The 19,456-nt window shown below is 45.2% G+C and overlaps 1 protein-coding gene across 4 annotated transcripts in view; it reads left to right on the forward strand.

Annotated features, from left to right (window-relative positions):
• NRK (Nik related kinase) overlaps positions 1-19,456 on the forward strand; it is a 97,368-nt gene that overhangs the window by 16,189 nt on the left and 61,723 nt on the right. For all 4 annotated transcript variants that reach the window (XM_056491318.1, XM_056491317.1, XM_056491320.1 and 1 more), the window contains exons 3-5: positions 12,376-12,432; positions 18,212-18,337; positions 19,110-19,220. In XM_056491318.1, the coding sequence (XP_056347293.1) occupies positions 12,376-12,432; positions 18,212-18,337; positions 19,110-19,220 (294 nt within the window). The remainder of the gene's footprint in view (positions 1-12,375; positions 12,433-18,211; positions 18,338-19,109; positions 19,221-19,456) is intronic.

Below are 19,456 nucleotides of genomic sequence, written 5' to 3' on the forward strand. Positions count from 1 at the left end.
TCAAAAGTAGATATTTTCTGTAAGCCTCAGTGGTGCAGGGAGCAAAGGAGGTTATGTCCTATAATTTGCAAAGCATGCAGGAATTGAATCATCTTGGAGATTTCAGATTTGGTTGGAATGGGCGGACTGGTTAGAACATGATTGGATGCAAGACCAGTGCAATCCCATACACTCTGTTTTCTTAAAGAAAACAAAACTGGCTTAGCTTCTGTCTTTGGTAGTGCAAGTTCTTGCAATCTCATGTGCTCTCCTGAACCTGAAGGTTCAGAAGGTGGAAGGCAATGCAGAGCACTTGGGAGATGGCTTTTCTGCTGTGGGGTTTTTAAATGCATTTTGATTTTTTTTTTAATGACACTTTTGTTGTAAATAGACACTTAATTATTTAAATTTCTGTTATTTAAGTATGTGCATTGGCAATGCTGTAGAGTTTTAGTTTCTTGTGCAAAATTTTCCTCTGGCACATATTACCATATTTATCCAAGGCAGCAGTGAGCTCTTGGTGGTGGATTTTGGCATCTGGATGTAGATGACAGAATATGCAAAGGAGCTGCAAAAGGAAGCTTTTTTGGAAACTTGTGGATAGTTAAACTTTTAAAGTACATTTTTAAAGTGAGCACAACTGGATGTTAAAGCAGAAACACTGGTTTTTAAAATTTATATTATACTTGTAAGCCAGCAAGTAGCTGGCATTAGCTGGATGCCTTGTGGAATGTTGAGGTTGTTTTGCTGTTTTGTTTTTGTCTTTCTTGACAGCTGCTTTAGATGTGATGCAGCTGGTTGGGCAGGCTGTTGCTGTTGCAAGGTAAAGGAAGCACGTTGGGTTCAGAGCTTGGAAAATGAGAAGTGGCTTTGAGACTCAGCCATGAGAAGGTTCTGGTGCAGCCTCACTGACATCTGAGATGCCTTGGGCTGGGCCAGGGGATCTCAGCGTTTCAGTTCTGTTTCCACCTGAGCATGGCCTTCAGCCTGCACAGCTGCCCTGCTGTGGTGTGGCAGCAGTGCAGTTTCCCTGCTGCCTGTGCCGCGCCCCGAGCGGGGCGATGCCGTCGGTCCTGTTTGAACGTGGATGTGCCGTGGCTCAGAGTGAGCTCTGCTCCCACCTGGCCTTCATCCCTGGGGTTATGGACAGCCCCATCTCCCAGCACCTGTGACCTTTGGTGGCAGCCCTGCTGTTGCCTGTCATCATTACTTCTACAGGAGTGGGCACACTGCAGCAGTGGCTTGGGTTTATCTCCTGTGTCACAAGCTGGCTCAAACCTGTGAGAGGATCTGTGCAATCACACCTTTTCCAACAGGGAAACCATTGAAAAGACATGATTTTTCATTGTAAAGTAAGGTTTGTTTTGTTTGAGAAATTTAGTCCTTTATGAGGCAATTTCAGACGTGATAAACTCAATAGCAGGAACTCCTTAGGCCATAGGATCATTGAGGTTGTCTGGTTGACTGAGACAATCCATGATCAGCTGTTGGTGGGAGGTGCTGCAGGGCACCTTTGGGAGGTGTAACCAGCAGTGCTTGGGAGGAGGGCACTTCCCCAGCCCTGGTTTTACCCACACACAGCTCCCTGTGCAGCTCACTGCACCTTCTTGCCCTCTGCAAAATTAATTTGGCTTGTTTAAACAGGGCAAGACGAAGAAATGAGAGTTTCAAAAACCAGCAGGGCTGTTCAGTAGTTAATTTCAGGAAACTGCTGGTACCTCTTGTGACCAGTTCTTGCCATGATTCACTGCTGCTTTTGCTTCATGTGTGCTCATAATTACACCGAGCTGCATTGCTTAGGGCTCTGTGGTTCTTCAGCTGTAATGTGTTTAGCCATTTTCTTGAAATTATTCTGCAGGGGTATTTATTTCTTTCTTCCTTCCTCTCAAGACCTCAGTGTTCATTTCTGTCCTGCTGTGATTGACTTCAATCCCTACAAGTAATACAGAAATTGAGAAGATACAGCATTGAACAGTAACTGCTTTAGCTGTTCAGGAATATTGCTGCTCATCTGACCTGTGGTTTTCTTGAGAGGGGAACCTTTGTCAGCCAGGTTTCTGCTGTACAAAGCTGATTAGATCAGTTCAGAATAAAATAACACCAGTGCTCCTCAGGAATTCAGATTTTTTTTTTTTTTTTTTGCTTTGTTTTGAACTTGGAATCTCCTCTCTGTTTTAAATTCATTAGAAAAGCGAGCTATACTTCATTTGTAAGACTAATTAGAAGGGTAGTCTGGTTTAATTTTGGAGACTAACTTAACACTGAAAGCCTTTCCAAACATTTAAGTAATTTTCCCTCGAGTTTTCTGGACCATCTGGCCAATAGGATTTTGGAAGGAAATGGGAATTGACTGCTGCTGTGAGATCAGTGCCATGTAGCTCATCTCTTACAGAAATCATTCAGAAATCTGGAGGCTTGTGTGCTTTTTTGCAGACTAATTGTGTTCATTAACTCCCTTTTAATTTTTGGAGAGGATTCACCAGATAGAGCCAAAAGAAAAGGCATGATTAGATGCTCTTTTTTTCCCTCAGTTAAATGCTCAGTGGAGACTTTGGTTTGTGTGTAAAGAACACGACCTTTCCCTGGGCAAACCTCAGATCTTCTGAACTTGACAGTATTAGTCAGCAGAGTTTTTGATTTCAGGATTCACCTCAGGTGAACACTCCTGGGGAGGGTGTTGGCCAAGAAACACTGAAGGCAAACTCAGAGACTGTAGGAGAAACCCTTTAAATGCCAGTGGTTAGTACTGGGCTGTCCTGTGCTGTGTGTGCCATCTGCAGAGTTCCTGTGTGGAACTGTGATCTGTGTGAGAAAAACACCAGCAGAACTGGAAAGGGAAAGGAAATCACCCTTAAGGTTCTTGTAGCTCTGTCATTATTTAGGCTGGGACTTGCAGCTGTGTACCCTGCTTGCCTCAAAGCCTTTTTTTTTTTAGGAAAAAACCAACAGCACAATTTTAACCTATGCAGAGCCGTGGCCATGCTGTTTATTAAATGCAAGAGAAAATTCAACTGTGTTACAGTTGCTGTTCACGAGAATGCTGAAGGATCTTTAAAAATTCAGTGGTATAAATGCTAAGAGATTAATGTGCACACAAGGTTGTGTTTATGTGGGATAGAAGGCTAATAAAGCCACATTATTTAAAAAGTTAAAAGTTGACTCTGCTAACATGAGGTTTGTAATTGCTGTGTGCAGCTTAACCTTTGTAGCTTAGTAGCAATGGTGAGCCAAAAAACCTTCCTTTGAGGGATTCTTGCTCCAAAATTCTGGCCACCCATCAGCTGACCTCCTGCAGTCCAGCCCTGACTTCCTTTCAGCAGGATGGGGCTGGCAGGACACACTTAACTGCTTGTGACCTTATCCAGCAGAGATGTGCTCTGGGCAGGTTTTCTCCAGCCCTGGATTTCTGCAAACGGATGTGTGTGAGTCAGGCAGCAAAAATTCACTGGGGTGGAGGGATTTGTACCTCACCCCAGACTCAGCTTCTCTGCAACCCCTGTTCTGCAGAGTGAGAGCCTTCCAAAGGCTGAGGCTTTTCCAAAATTGTTTATTTTTCTGGATGAGTAGACTGCTGGTGCAGCAGACCTTTGCTGTTGTAAATCACCTCTGGGCTCCCAAGTGCTGTGGGACTGGCTCTGTGCCATCCTGCTCACAGCAAGAGGGGCCCTGGGACTTCAAATGCCCCAAATCCCCACGGTCCTGTGCTGTCCTGAGCACCCCACCAGTGTCCCCAAGCCAGAGCTCCCATGGGAAGAGGAAATCTGCTGTGTCCACAGAGCCTCTGATGGGGGACGGGGGCTGGCAATCTGAGTCTTTCAACAGATGTGAAGAGATGTGACAAATTCTAAAGCCCAGGATGAATACCAAGGCTGTTGAAGCTGATACTTGTGCAAATAGTGATATTTAGGCTCAACTAAATCAGTTTTTATGTCCCAATAAATGGAGTGTAAGGAAAATGGGATAACTGCACAACCTGCTTCTTGGTCCTCTCCTGTTCACTGTGCTGCTGTCTGAGTTACTCAGCCCACCTGTGGCCCCAAAATGTTGCTTTTCTTTCCTTGTTGGCAGCAGTTCCCACTCAGGTACATTGCAGTTTCCTCTAAACTCAAGCACCTGGATGACCTTTGAGCAGAGGGGAGCTGGAGCTCCAGTGTTTGCCATCCCCTCAGATGCTACTGAAGTATCACCAGAAGGATCCAAAGTCAGTGGGAGTCTGGTCCTTCAGCAGGAGCAGCTCTGCCTCCTGTGACCCCCAGGCAGGCTGGCCCCAATGTGGCAGGTGAAGGCTGTTCCTCCAAGGTGCTCTGTGTGCTGCAGCTCTCCATCTCCACTCACACCCATCACAGGCCACCCTGGTTTTACCTGCCCCAGCAGAAGAGTTCCTGCTCCTTCCTGCTCTCTGTCTTGCACATTGTTCAGAACTTCAAGTTGCAGTCTGCAAGTTAGCTGGGCAAGGAGAAGCCACAGGAATGGGTACTTCCCTCCAAATAACATGGAGCTGTAGAAGATTACATGGGATATTCTTCTGCAGACACCACCCACTTAAATAAGTAAGGGCAAACCTCTTGGTATTATGGCTAGAATGGCATTTTCTAGAGAGCTTGGTGCTTTGATCACAGTGAGAATGACCCATTTGAGAGCAGGTCTCAGTATCCCAGAACATCAGTCCCTAGTCCATTCTCATGCAAGTATGCAGAAGCCTTGGGTGGCTCATGTTTTGGATGAGGATGGTAATCTGATCAAGTGAACATACTGATATTGCAAAAAAATGTAGATATTGAAATATGTGTTTGTCAGGGAGCTTGAATTTGTTCCTTTGTTTCATTTTCTTTTCCCACTGGTCTGCAGTCAGACACAGACAAACATTAGGTAAAGCAAACAATCTGTGTTTCCACTCATACAATGGGAGGAAATAGGAACTGAAAGGATAAAAAAAAAACCTGGACAGAAAAACTGCTTCTGGTGCCTCTTGGGTTTTACAGTTCATGAGGGTTGTGGTACAGACATTTACAGTGGGGATGAAAAACTGTCCTTTTCCTCCAGAGATCAAGGTGACTTGATCTGGTACTTTTGAAATGACCCTGATCCATCCATCCCTCCCTTCTAGACAATGTGGACATGGGTAGAATTTTAAATGACTGCTGGAGGTTATCTTTTCTAATCTCTTCTCTAGGCTAATGTGTTGCTATTTTAGTATATAGGAAGTTCTCCTATACCACTGCCAACTTAGTTATCTTCAGTGGTATTGTGATTTACAGTGATAATTTTGTTTGTTTCTTTAAGCATGTGACACAAGTAGGGGCCCTGAGAGAAATTCCTGATTTTCTTTTTTTATATCTTACCCCTGAAACATCTAAAACTTCATTTAGAAAAATTCATAAAACTAATATTTTCACTTTGAGTGAGTGCAAATACATTTCCACTCCTGACATGAGGGAGAAGGGAAAAGCAATAGGAGGGATAAAATGGCATGTTCTGCACATAAATAGGGTGGTGATGTTTGCAAGGAAAAGAATTTGTTTTTCACTGAATATTCAATCCATTTTTACTACATAAATGTGATAAACTTTAAAAAATCATATTTTTAAAATTTTGAATGCAGTGCAACATTTTAGGGTTTTAAAAATAAATTTAAATCCCTTTATAAATCATATATATCCCTAATATTTCTTCATTAATGTAGAAACTTTTGTCTTAAAGAGCACTGAATGTTATTAATTAACTTTCATTCTTTATGTATCTACATGCAGCCTTTTTAGGGTTTAGCAGTGATATTTTGCAATCCAAGTTCTGGGATATGTGAAATAACATTTGACTTACTGGTGTGATCTATATCTACAGTGATCCATTTTAGCTGACTTCTCAGAACATGACTGATCATTGGGTGGGGTTTAGCATATAGGAAAAAAAAAAAAAACCAGTATGAAATAAGCCTTGAAGAGCATGTCTTGATTATCTGCAGTGTGTTGCTATTTCTGTTGTTCACCACTGACAAGGGTGATGCTCTGTAGGGTTTAGGTGATGTGCTTTGCTTTCCCTGGCAGGAAACATTTAGGGTTGGCTCTGAAGGCAGTGTTGGGCTGGAGTCTGCCAGGCTCCAGTCCTGTTCCAAGGTGGGGGCTGTGCCTGGTGGTGCCTGGTGTTGAATTGTCTGAGAGCAGCAAAGGAACTTTGTGCTAGTCTCAGGAGCTGCTGCTGAGTCTGCTGTGTGCTCTCCCTCTCTTCAGCACAGTCAATGGCAGCAGAGCTATCCACAGTGTGTTAAAGGAGCACAGAGAAGAGGAAATGCAATATTTGGCTGTGCCCAGGTGGTGTTGGTGGGACCTGGAACTGTCTGGAAATTGTGTGGCAGATGTAGGGCTGAAAGGGCAAATGTGGTGTGATTTTATGGCAGTCCCTGCATCCTGCACTGCTGGCATGAAGGCAGTCACAATGAAGAAAAGGTGTGTTCCAGCTGGGAGATGGAGCTGAGAGCTACCCTAGAGGTGGCCTGCAACAGCTGCCAAAATCTCAGCATCTCCCAGTATGACAAAGAAGAAAAGAAATGCTCTAGTGGAATACGATATGTCAGTCAGAGGAGGCTTTCTGCAGCCTGAGTTGTGTGATTAAAAGGATGAAGCTGTAATCAAAATGATAGCTGTGTTCCCACCTGGCTGGTGTCCTGAGCTCTTTGTGGATGGTTGAAAAAAAACCCAAAAACTGGTGCCCATCTGTCCAAGGCATTTGTGGTTTGGGAGGTTTCATGTGGCTCTTTGTGTCTGTGTTTTTGGGGTTTTTTGAGCTATCAGACTTAACATGGATTACATGTCATAGCCTAAGATGTTCCTGGAATCCAGTGCTGGTATTCAGTGCATGGCTTACTCTGAACTTTGCCTTGGGCCATTAACTAACAGAAACAAGCTATAAGCTCTTAATTACTTCTTCCTCGAAATATATTCCTGTCCTTTCAAGTTTTGCATTACTGCTTTATTTCTGGCTGAAGAGTTCCAACCATGACTTCAGTGCGTTGTCTCACATGGTCGCAGTTGCTGGATTGACACATGACTGCTCCTGCTGATAGAGCTCACCTGAAATCTGTCTTCTCAGGTCTCACAGCCCCAGGTGTGCAAGCCCTCACCTCTTGTCTACATTGTAAAGACCCTGAGGGACAGGGATGCTCCTATGGGCAGCCTTCTGCTGCAGAGCAGTGGCTGTGTCCAAGCTGCAGAGCAGGAGCAGCATGTCTGCAGGTTTAATAGTTTTGGGGTTCCCCTCCCAGCCATGCTGACCATGGGGAGCACACTGCAGCTGCATGGGAGGCTGCAGTGTGAACAGGCAGAGCTCGTGTTCCCACTGGCCCTGGGGCTGGGTTAGCAAACATCACTCGTCCCTTCTGAAGAACTGGTCCGAGTAGAAAAGCCCTGTGCAGGTGGAAAGGGAAACAGAAGGATCATGACTTCATTAAGGTCACATGCAATAGGACACAGGGTTTCCTGGATCCCTCTGCAGAGCATTGTTCACTCTGTGCATAATCTCTTACAGGCTTTTCTTGTCTCAGCAGGATGGAAAGGGTGGGGAGGAGAGGGGCGAAGGGCGGGGCCCAGTCCCACAGGGACTGCGGGACAGTCTGGGCTGGCAGCAGCTGCAGGGCCGCAGAGTTACCCGAGGTGGGCTCAGACTTCGGAGTTCATCAGTGCATTTAGAGCAGGAAATCTGCTTGCTGGAGCTCACTCTTGTGAGAGTGGCAGGGACCCAGCTGTGCCTTCCCTGCTCCCTAAGGGCGGTGCCACCAGCTGCATCTGTCATCCCATAAGGAATGCTTCTGGTTGAGGAAGACCTTGACCTCCAAAGTCCCACAACAGCCACATTTCACTTTACAAGGCAAATGTTAAACATCCAGAGAAGGTCCCTGGAGTTGAAGCTGTGGTATGTGCCAGGTTTTGGGATTGCACAGCAGGCAGCCTGTGGCTCACCAGCAGTCCCCCACCCTGGCTGATGCTGGGAGCTGATGGGTCTGTGCCTGACAGCAGAGTGTGTTTGCTATGAAAGGCCCTCCGTGCATGCACAGAGGTGCAGACTGGGAAGTGTCCAGGTCTCCTGGTTTCTGGGAGGTGTCCCTGCACACAGGCCCCTCTGAAACCCCTTCTTTTTAAGGGGGACACCAGGGGGGTGGTGCTCCTGGCTGCAGACAAGGCAAGGCATGGAGAAGGCCAAGGACAGGCACAGCAGCTCTGTGTGCCGTGTGTCCTGCACACAGCTCCATCAGGCAGGCCCAGGAGCACTGAGCATTAGCCAGGGACTGCTGCCAGAAAGGAAGCCTGTGGTGGGACTGCCCTGGGCTGCCTTGGCACCTGTGCAGCACTGGACTGGACAGCTGGCTTCTGCTGCCTGGACTTGCAATTGTCCCTCCAAATCTGTCCTGAGTGGGGAGAGAAGCTGATGGAAGCTGTTTCCACCCCCAGGAAGAGAGAGACGTGCAGGATCTGGGAGGGAAGCTGTCACACTGAGCGCTCTGCAAATGACTTGCAACCTTATAATCTCATTGGGACCTTGGGTCTCTTGTGATCATGGCCCAAGCCAGGGACTGTCCAAAATTTTTATTGGAACCCAACAGGAAAAGGTGTTGTACGTGACTGGATGCATCACTTTGTAAATATACTTAATTCATGTGAAGCCCCTTTATCAGCTAATAGCTGGCTGCTAATGTTGACACTCTTGTTTGCTGTAAATAGAAAAGTACATGTCTTGACCCTTAGTAGAGGGCATAGATAAGCAGTTCCTTTATCTGAGGTGAGAAGATAAGTACACATCCAGCAGAAATAGCACTGAGCAGTCTGCCCTATTCCATGTATCTCTCCCTGCAGAGATAATGCAGGGTTGGAGCTCATCAGAACCAGATCTTTGGCATAAAGCATCTCCCACAAGTCTGGCTGCAATGAGCAGTCTGTAGATGTGAAAAATGTGTGTGCTGGCTTCAGGTTTGCTGAATGTTACTGTAGTGACTAGCTGGCAACTACAGCAGACTTTACACGGAAATATTTTCTGGAGGAGACCAGGAATTCAGCTGGACTCAATACTAGAGGGAGAGTTTTTTCCAGCTTGGATACCTCATCAAAATGAAGGGTGGAACTTCAATTTTAGAAAGCTGTTGAGCCTCAGAATTTTTGGTGTCTAAGCTCTGTATGGCAGAATGTGGCTGTTGCAAATGGCTGTTGGATGTTCTGACTGCTGTCTCCACAGCTCTCATACAGAGCATTTGGGTGAGAGACGAAACGTTTTGTTATTAGGGAAACCAGCCCACAGACCATCCTGCCCTCTGCCCAGTTTCTGGGGAAATGTGCAGTGGAGGATCTTGAATCCCAGCAGGCTGGCTCCAATGGTCTGGAGAGGATGAGCAGTGGCAGACTGGGAGGACAATGCTTCTCATTCTTCCCATTTTGGATTAAATCAGTAAGGATGAACTTCAGCATGTCCTGTCACTGGAAGTAAGTGAATCAGGTGATCTCATTTGGTTGGGAAACAGTTAAAACAGCCAGTTTGCTCCTAGAAGCTTTAAACAAAAATCAAAACACCCCTTTTCTCAAAACAATTCACACATGCTCGACTTAGTGGCTTCAGCAGAAGCAGCAATGTGAGAGTTCCCATGAACTCTGGCTAACCTCTGAGATTTATTGATAAATGAAAAAAATAAGGGACCAGCCCTGAAATCTTTCCTTGCTAAGGTATTACTCTGTATCTCTTAGTAAGAAGTCCAGGGCTGGTTCAGGATGTTTACTGCTTTAAGAGATGTTAAGGAAAACTAACTCCAAACAGTTTAAAAGACCAGTGTTGAGAAATCTGTGATTTTTGTTCTGAACTGCCAGCACAGTCTGTGCCTTAATGCAGGAGCAGGATTGAGTTGTGCATCTTAGTTAACAGGGACCCATTTTTTGAGCAAAGGTGAATCACAACCCACAAAATAAAAGGACTTGCTGTTTTCTTTTTCATAAGTACTGATTTTCCAAACTTCTTTTTTTCTTTTTTCTTTTTTTTGGGGGGGGGCGGGATTAGTATTATTTAGAGTGGTAAGTGAGAACAGAAAGTTTTGCATACCGTGAAAATAAATGGCATCTGCTATAATAAATAATTGTATATTGTTATCTGCTATAAATAAATGTATCTGCTATACAGAGGGACAATTTGACCAGGAGTTATGCTTCAAAACCAGGACTGAATGCTTAGCCTTTTCCTCTTCCTTATTCTGATGAATATTCAAGTGCTGCATTCACCTAGTCCTGATTGTTTATTTTTTCAATAGAAAAACAGGTTTCCATGCTTCACTAGAGTTATGAAAATCAATGTTAGTTCTTGCAGAATCTGCAGCAGTCCAGGGAGGCTCCTGTTTTCCATGGTTCCCTGGTGTGTGGTGTGCAGAGAGATGGAGCCCCCAGTGTGTTTGTCTGCTGACAAACTGGGGTGAAGACAGTGGCTGTGCTTTGGGGAAAGCCCTCTCCCTGTGTTGCCAAGACATCCATGGAAATGGGAACATTTACAGACAGTGGCTCCAGGAGAGGGGCTGTGGCTGTGCAGAGGAAACTTGCTGACCAGCGTTGGCATTAGCAGGGATGGACACTGACCCAACACCAGCATCCTTTGGGCTGGCACTGGTCACTGCCCATCCACACTCACCCACCCAGGCCTGTGTGCCCTGGGGAGAGTGTGCCCAATTTGTCTTCCTCCTGAGGTCTGTGCTGATATCACTTCATGAGAAAATGCTTTGCAATCCCAGGAGTGCTTCCGTGGAAAGAGGACACTTAAAAATATACAGAAAACTCAGCAGGGTTTAGTATTTTGTGAAAGAAAACATGACTGTGACATATTGCCTGAGAATGAGGAATCATTTTTCTTTGATGCAAAATTGCTTAGTCTTAGAAACAACATTTGTGTGCACTTTTGTGCAGATAGAACCTGGGTTTTTAAATTACATCAACCCAGCTTTTAATGTTGTGGGTGTAAATTGCACCTGCAAATAATTTTATCTGCAAACTGCAGCATTTCATATTCAATTTCCTGATTTCCAGTGGCTTCCTTAACTTGTGTCAGTTAATTATTTTGATATACAGCTTTGCAGGCACTACTATTTCAGGAATAAAATTGTGGTCTCAAAGATTCAAACCCATTTCTGAGCATCTGATGGAAGTGAGGAACTAGGATGTGTAGCAAACCCACTGTATATTCAAATCTTTTGATGCTATCTTCCAGTGTGAGGTCAGTGCTGGTTATCATGGTGAAAGATTTCATCTGTGGTATCTGTTGAGCAACTTGACCTAACCAAAGCAAGAAACTGCAACTGACTGCAAGATTTAGGGTTGTGTTCGTGATGTGTGCTCTTGTGAATCTCAATTTGCCAGTCTCAGTAGCAAGTGTTCTCTTTTAATAACTTTATTTCCTATTAACCTCCCTTTACCTAGCTGTATTTTCAGAACCAAGACTATTACCTAGTCTGAAGTTACCAGTTGTCTGCTGTTTAAAAGTAACTATGGGGTGTGAGATTTCATAATGAACTGTGTACATGTGTAGGCACCCACACACTCAAAGTCCTGGTAAGTTCCTCCCCACCACCACAGAAGATGACATTTTTAAATTCAAAGCTCTTGCATGCTTTTAGGGAAGTAGCTGAGATACTAGCTTAGCAGTAGCTGAGATATAGTTAAATCAGCTGAAGTAAGAATTATAAAAACTAAGCATTTTGAAGTAAAATGCATTTAATTTTTTTTTTTTCAAGGCAAAAACACATATACAAAGCTTTAGTCTCCCAGAGTTTTGTCTTTGCCCTGAGGTGTGCCAGGACATGTCAGGGGTCAGGGTGGTGGCAGATCCAACTGCCCAGTGGCTTCCCCAGCACACTCAGCCATGGATGAGCACAGGGACGTGGCTCGTGTTCAGCCCTTCTGACACTGTGCACTGTGCTCAGATTTCCTAGAAGAGGAGCTGGGGGGCTGGCATCACCTGTTGAACAGAAATTAGGTGGAGACCCATAAGCTTGTGCCATGTTGTGCTGTGAAAACACAGTCTGCCAGCATTGCTGCTTCCTTTGTGCTAAAGGGAAATTCAGCCCCATAGAGGTAACTCTGTTAAATTCAGAGCATGGCAAGGGTGTGGCTCTGGTAACACATCATCAAACTTCACCTTGGTAGTTCTGTGTTCACTGGAAGGTTGTTTGGGACATAGAATCATAGGGTAGTTTGGGTTGGAAGGGATTTTTTAAAGATCACCTAGTCCAGCCCCCTTGCAAGGAGCAGGGACACCTTCAACTGGAACACTGCCTTGAACTTGATTGAAAGCAATTAGTCAAACCTAGTTGTTAAAGACCTAATTTGTTGATGTTTTCGTAGTTTGCCTACATGTTTTACTTAGTGTCATCTGTATTTTTAACAGGGTCGCCATGTTAAGACTGGGCAGCTGGCAGCAATCAAAGTGATGAATGTTACTGAGGTGAGTGCAAAACCAAAAATAATAAGGTCATTGTTAAACAGCAAGGAAAGATAAATAATCAGATCATGAGAAGGGGGACAGCTCATGAAAGAAGATCCACTGGTGTAGATCATGGTTCCTGAGCACTGTTTTGTGTTTTATAAAGTACTGAGTGGTTTTAACACAATCATGTTTTTAAAGTGTGGCTGACCAGTGATGACAAATTGATAAGGGAGTGCATTGCCATATATTTTGGTGTTCAATAATATCAAAGACACAAAGTCCCTTCCTGCTTATTTCTAGTTGATTATCTGCTTTCAGAGATAGCAATTAAAAGATTTCCTGTATCTCTGCACTGCCTCTGCTGTGTTTCATCACATCCTATCCCCTTGCATGCCAGCTGTTCCTCAGAGTAGTGCCCTGACAGCCAGCAAGCAGGAGCACGTTAGAAATGCAAATGCAGTGCTTTTTTATTGTGATTTGACAGATGAGGGAAGGAGACAGTTTAATTGGCACTGTCCCTACTCACATTTATAAATGGGCATCAGTGCTGAAACAGGGTGTTGAAAATGTTGCTAAATATTGGGTTTTGTCTGTCCTTTTAAGAGCACAGGCAGTGGTGGAGCAGCTTGCCTCCTTGAGACCACATGAGCCTGAGCCCCAGGAAGGCTGGGGAGACTCCCTGCTTCTTCCTCTTGAGTTTCCTGGAAGTCTGGTTTGGTAGGATGCACTCAGACTCAGACCAGCTCCCTGTCCTGTCACTCTGGCATTGTGGATATGGAGAACAGAAATCCAGCACCTCTTGCAATATGATGGAAGGGTTGTTATCTAAAATAAATTTTAAAAAAGCAAACCAAAACAGGCCAAATCCTCTGGGCCAGGTCTGCCAGTGGTTCACATGGTGTTTGGACAAGCACAAGCAAGCCTTGCCTGAGTTTTCATGTGTCTTTTCATTGTCTTGAAAGGCAGCAGACCAAGCTGGTGTCTGTGTTGGCCCTGCCATGTAGAGCAGGTCCAGGACAGTTCTCTGTGTTGATGGTGTGGGAATCCAGCCCTGAGCAGCAAGTGGTGTGAACTTGGATGTTACTGTGATGTACAAAGCACATCTAAGGGCAGGTGTGTCCGTGGCTGCTGTTTGTACAATAGGTGTGTGCAGCTGAATTGCCAGTTTTGTACTGAGGAGGGTGGTTTTTATTTAAATCAGTGCTATATTAGATTGGTGGGGTTTCTGCTTTTAGGTCAGTAGGTACATATATCATCAGGTGCTTTGGCTTTAAAAAATGGCAGTCAGCAGACATGAGGCTGCTGGATTTTGAAAGGAAGGGCAGATATGGATTGGATGGCAGATTCCTGAGATGAGAGCACCTCCCTGCCTTGACAGAGGAGCTGGCAGAACAGATCCTGGCACAGGCTCAGAAGTTATGCAGATCTGCTTTGCTGGGTCAGTCAGCAGTGTGTGAGGACTGGTTAAGGTTGTAACTTGTGGGTTGTCAAGTTAACACCAGTGACAGTCCCTTCCTTGATGAAACAATTGAAGAAAATACTGCAGGAAGGGAACCTTGGAAAGATTTCTTTTCCTATGCCATACATAAGATAGTCTCCTTTGTATGCAAGCAACAAGCTGTAGCATCCAGTAATGCCTACTTACTTGGAAACAAAATTTAAATAGAGGACAGATACATGATCTTGTTTCAGGAGTCACCTTAGTAGACTTGCAGGATTCTGAGAATAAAGCAAAGCTGTTTGGGTCTGATTTGCTGCAGGTGACAGAGCATCATGCTGGGGAATCTGTCCTGTTGTTTGAGGGGCAGTGATAGCAGGTCATGCTGTTTTCACATCGAGACCCTTCATGGGAAGGTGAGGAGCAGCTTCCCAAAGGGGTTTTTCCTGGTGCCCTTCCCCCACTAAACTCTGAACAATTCCAGCTCAGCTGTGCTCAAGTGCTCCTGCTTTCTGGCCTTGGCACAGGGTGAGTGCAGGGCTTTCTGCTCTTATTTCCACTTTTCTAATGCAGAGTTGGCTGTAATCCTGCTGCTAGGGCACATGCTGGCATGTCTGGATGCAGTCACTTCTGCTACTTCTGCCACTTTTGTTCATCAAAAGATTCGATTCTTTCACCAAATCTACAGGGCTTCTTTTTCCAGTAAGAAGCCATTTCATCAGAAATTGCTCCAGCTGTGATTGCTCAGATCTAGGGCACTCCAAGAGCTCAGCAAATCTGCCCTTTGCTGTCATGAGCTGCAGCCCCAGACTGGGTTCTTAAGAGCAGCAGGATGCTGTGGTCATTGTGGGATCCTCTGGACATCTGTCAGGAAGTGCTGCTGTGTTGAGCTCACGGGGGGGTGGAGGGGGCCCTTTGAAATGGTTAAAGGGGAGCTGATGGTAACGTGTGCTCATGTGCCTCTCCATGCAGACTCTGCTTCCTGTTTTTAGACAGCCAAACAAGCAGAGTGCTTGCAGAGAGTCTGGATTCTTGCTGCTTGTCTCTTCAGCTATCGGTGCAGGTGATCAAAGAGCTTTTCTCCAGCACATCATTCTCCATCTGTCTTTGCTTTCAATCTTTCTAGAGAGCAAAATAACATGTAAATGTGAAATTTGTTGTTCGACCTGCCCCAGTACTAAGGGTCTCTTAGTGCAGGATTTATCAGCTGAGGATCTCATTTCCATTTGTGGTCAGAGGAGTGTGTTTTCTAGTCCTAATGCCACTGCAGAGAGGCCCACATCTTCAAAAACAGCCTTTGATCATGAGCCTGTCATCTCTGTGCACGCAGCCATCTGTGCCCAGGAGCACATTGGTTTGTGAGAGCAAACAGCTTTTTGCACCTGCACATCTGCAAGCCTGGTTGCTTTCCTTGAGCACATTATTTATGAGCAGGTTTGTGGACCCCTGAGACATGGGGCTGCTGGTAATGCTGGCCAGAGGAGTGGTGGAAAGTGGAAATTGTGAGTGTGGGCGTGCACTGAGGAGCTGAGGGTGTTTTTGTCCCCAGTCACTGTGCTTGAAGGATGTACAGAGCACTGAGCAAGTCTGGGTTCAGCTCCTGGGTGAGCCTCAGACACGACCCATGGGGCACAATCACTCATGTTTACCCTTCTGCCTTGGTTTTTCCATGGCATAGAGTATTTTTTCCAAAACTCCCTGAGGCACTGGAAGCCAGAGTGCATTTGTCTGTGAAATGCCCAGCTGCTGTCCTGTGTAGCCCTTTGCCTTGCAGGCTGACCAGCGCCTGAGGCTCAGCCTGCTGCCTGCTCCAAGCAGGGTCTCCCTGGGGCATTCAGCTCTACTGGGCCAGGATGGGCAAGGGAAGGACAAACAGGTGCAGGGAGGGAGCAGGTTCTGGCCTTCAGGGTAAATAAAGACACAAGGGAAAGCAGGAATGGCATCTTGCTGGTTGTAGGAAAGGAGCATTACCCATGTGCAGCTCCTCTTGCTCTTGCCAGTGGGTGTGGAAGAGCCCGTGGGGGATCCCAGTTGTGTTCATGGACAGCCACATGCTTGGTTTTGTTTTAAAAACACAGAGCCCAGATTGCAGAGGATTAGAAAGTACTTGGATAATAGCTTTGCCAGCATGGTTCCAACATCCAGAAAATTAATTGGGTAAAGGAAGAAGAGAAAGAGGCAGCAGCTATGAGGAAGTGGCTGGGATCTGCCAGCTCCCCAAGGGGAACTTTGTGAAAGCTCCAGGCTGGTCCTGAGGGCACAGGAGGGAGCTGGCCTCCACCAGGGCAAGTCTCATGCTGATGGGCAGAGTTTAAAAATCCCAAACCTTTCACATCTGTAAATATTTTAAGTAATTTGGAGGAGGCCTTTACCAAAGATGAGAGTTGTCCCTCCACACATTTGCAGGAGTGGGCAGAATGCAGGAGAAACAGCAGAGGAAGAAATTAGTCCTCCCTGTTTGTTTCTGCCCCTCTTCCCTAAAGATCCAGAAGCTTGTGCAGATGACAGAGATGTTGTGGTCAGGTCCAGGATGACACTGCCCATGTCCTTATTTCCTGCCTCCTCCTTACCTGCTTGTGTCCATCCTTTCATGTGCCCTGGATTCCAAAGGCAGCAGAGCCTTCAGCACAAGCTCTCACCTCCCTTTGACTGTGCCCTGTCCCTGTGCAGAGAATCCTACCCTGGAGGATTTCCTGCATCTGTCTGGAGTCAGCTCCCATTTCTCCTGGACACTCCAGCTGCTGCACTGGGCTCTTCTTTAGCCTCACTAATTCAGTCATACAATATCCATGGCTGTATCAAGCCAAGGATTAAATTATTCCTTTCTCCCTAAGTGCAAACAAAAGATAAATTAACTGTTTTCTATAAGGTGTGCAGCTTGAGAGCCTGTGTTCAACAAAGATTTTTAGGAAACCTGAAATAGCTCATTTAGCTTCAACTGGAGTTATTTTACATCTCTGAAGACTTAATACAGTTAGGCTTTGGTCTGGTAATGTGTCTCCTGGGTATTGATGTTACTGGGGAAAACTTGCTGGTCCTTCTGTTGGGAATGATTTTTGTGTGGTCAGGTTTAATAAGACACATCATATGCATATTTCTGAGGGAACTTGGCTTTAGCCTGTCAGGCTTTAATGTGTTGCTCCAGGTAGAAGGGTCAACGTGTCTGGCTTTGTAAGCAGTCCATTATGGTGGTTAAAAGAATGCTTCAATGGCAAAACTACTGGAAAATTGAGGAAAAGCACAGAAATATGTCCTTTGGGGCTGAGTTGTTCTTGCTGCTGCTTCTTTTTTTTTTTTTTTTTTTTTTTTTTTTTTTTTTTTTTTGTCCCTTCAGCTAGTAAGTGCTGACTGGGATGTTTTGCAGCAAGGTAAAGTTATTTAATTGTCAGGTTTGTCATGTTCCTTTTAACTGACACAAGTATTCCTTGCAGCACCACTCATTTCCTATTAAAGTGAGTGAGATGGCAAAACCTGGTGTGCACCACAGCAAACTGGCTCTGAGGGGGCCTTTCCAAATCAGGCAGTTCTCTCTGGAAAAGGGCATTTCCTTCTAACACAATTATTAAAACTTGTGTTCCCATTAGTTTTCTTATTGTGCACAATGTTGTATGGGCAGGAGAGAATGTGTGCCCTGGTGAGACTGAAACAAAGGGGAAGGAGGCAGCTGGTGCCTGGAGGATGATGATGTCTGGGGGTCTCAAGCCCCCAGCATGCCAGGGGCTTCATGGATGGCTTGGTGCTGGGAAGAGAGAAAGCCCATGGTCTGGACAGGGCAGCCTCACAGCTGTAAGGAGGAGCAGATCCCAACCCTGGCTTGCACTGGAGTTTGATTTGTGGCAAGTCACCTCCTTCTTGGCTTTGGTTTCCTCCCAGCAGGACCCTCCACAGGACTGGGAAGACAAACTGTCTGATGTGTGCACTCAGTGCTTTTCCAAGTATTTAAGTAATGGAGTGTTAGCAATAATTTTATTTTTGTTTGAATCTGGTTAGTTTCTCTGAGACTAAAATGCTGAATGCAGAAACCATAAATGGGGGAGTAATAGGTCCTGTCTAAGCTCCCTGAGGAGACAATATACAATTTTTATGTCCAAGTGGGGACATTTTGATTCTTTAGGTCAAAGCCTAGCAATTCATTGGTTTGTACTCATGGGTCAGGGTGATTCAGTTGTCAATTTAGGAGCCATCTGTCAGCAGCAGTCTCATAATCCAGGGTAACTCTGGTCCCAACCTCCTGCTGAAAGCAGCATCAGCCATGGGATCAGAGCAGGTTGCTCGTGGTGGTTCCAGCTGGGTGTTGAAGCCTCCAAAGACAGAGGTTGCTCTGCAGCCCTGGGAGCCTCCTGCTTTCTTTTGTTACAGAATGAAGAGGAGGAAATCAAGCTGGAGATAAATATGCTGAAAAAGTACTCCCATCACCGGAATATTGCTACATATTATGGGGCTTTTGTAAAGAAAAGTCCTGCAGGCCAAGATGATCAGCTCTGGGTAAGTGTTTAGTGTCATTTCTGCTCATCAGATTTACAGCTCCTTCTTTAGAGCTCCAGCATGCTTGGCTTGGACTCTGTCTCAGTGAAGCTCTGGAGTCATTGTTCTGAAGAATAACATATAAAAGAGAAAAATTACTTCTCCCTAGACATCTTCCATCCCTATGATATCCTTTGAGGATGAGCATAAAGTATGTTGTGATTCTTGTGACTCGTGCTGTCATTCTGATTTGTTGCTTGAACCCTTTTTTTTCCAAATTAAATTCTTCTCTATTTTTTTTTACTGAAGTGAAAAAGCTTGTCCTTTTTGCCTTCTCTCGTTCTTGTTGCTTTCCTCTCCTTTTTTTTCAGATGGAAAATAAAAAAAAGGAAGCAGAGGAATTGGCAGTAAAGAAAAGAAGAATAATGAATCCTCCTCCAATTTATTGGCTGCAAGATTTTTGAAGCTCTGCAGCAAAATGAGAAATTTCAAATTTTAAAAATATTCCCATCTTTTTCAGTGCTGTTAGCTCTTGCTTTTCCAATTTTGTCTATACTAAAAATAAAAAAATAATCTGCCTAAAACCTGCAACAGGAGAGGAGCACTAGTGAGGTTTTTTATTTATTTAGCAGCGTGTGTGATTCAGGAAATGAGATTTGAAGTCACTTGGCGTCCAAGAAGGCTGTGTGTAGTCTGCCATGGCTGGGTGGTGGTGGGAGTGGGTGTTTGCAGGTGTTCTCTGTGCTGGCCCTGCAGGGTGGTGAAGGTGCCTGTGTGTGTTTGTTCCCTGCAGCTGGTGATGGAGTACTGCGGTGCAGGCTCTGTCACTGACTTGGTAAAGAAGACAAAAGGGAACTGTTTCAAGGAAGACTGGATTGCTTACATCTGCAGAGAGGTTCTCAGGGTGAGTCCTGCCAGCAGAGCTTCGCTGCTCATTTGCAACAAAAAGGCCTTTCCAAGCCTTTGGTTGCTAAAATAGGTCACTAATGAGCATTATTGTTTAAAGGTTGTGATCCGTGGGGTTCATGGGCTGTGGTCCTTGAGCTCAGAAGAGCCCTGAGAGCCAGCATGATGGCTGCTTGACATCCCATATTGTTGCAGTTAATCCCATTTTCTGTATGAAGAACAGAAAATTCCTCT

This window comes from Oenanthe melanoleuca, chromosome 4A (assembly GCF_029582105.1).
Source record: "Oenanthe melanoleuca isolate GR-GAL-2019-014 chromosome 4A, OMel1.0, whole genome shotgun sequence".
NCBI lineage: Eukaryota > Metazoa > Chordata > Aves > Passeriformes > Muscicapidae > Oenanthe > Oenanthe melanoleuca.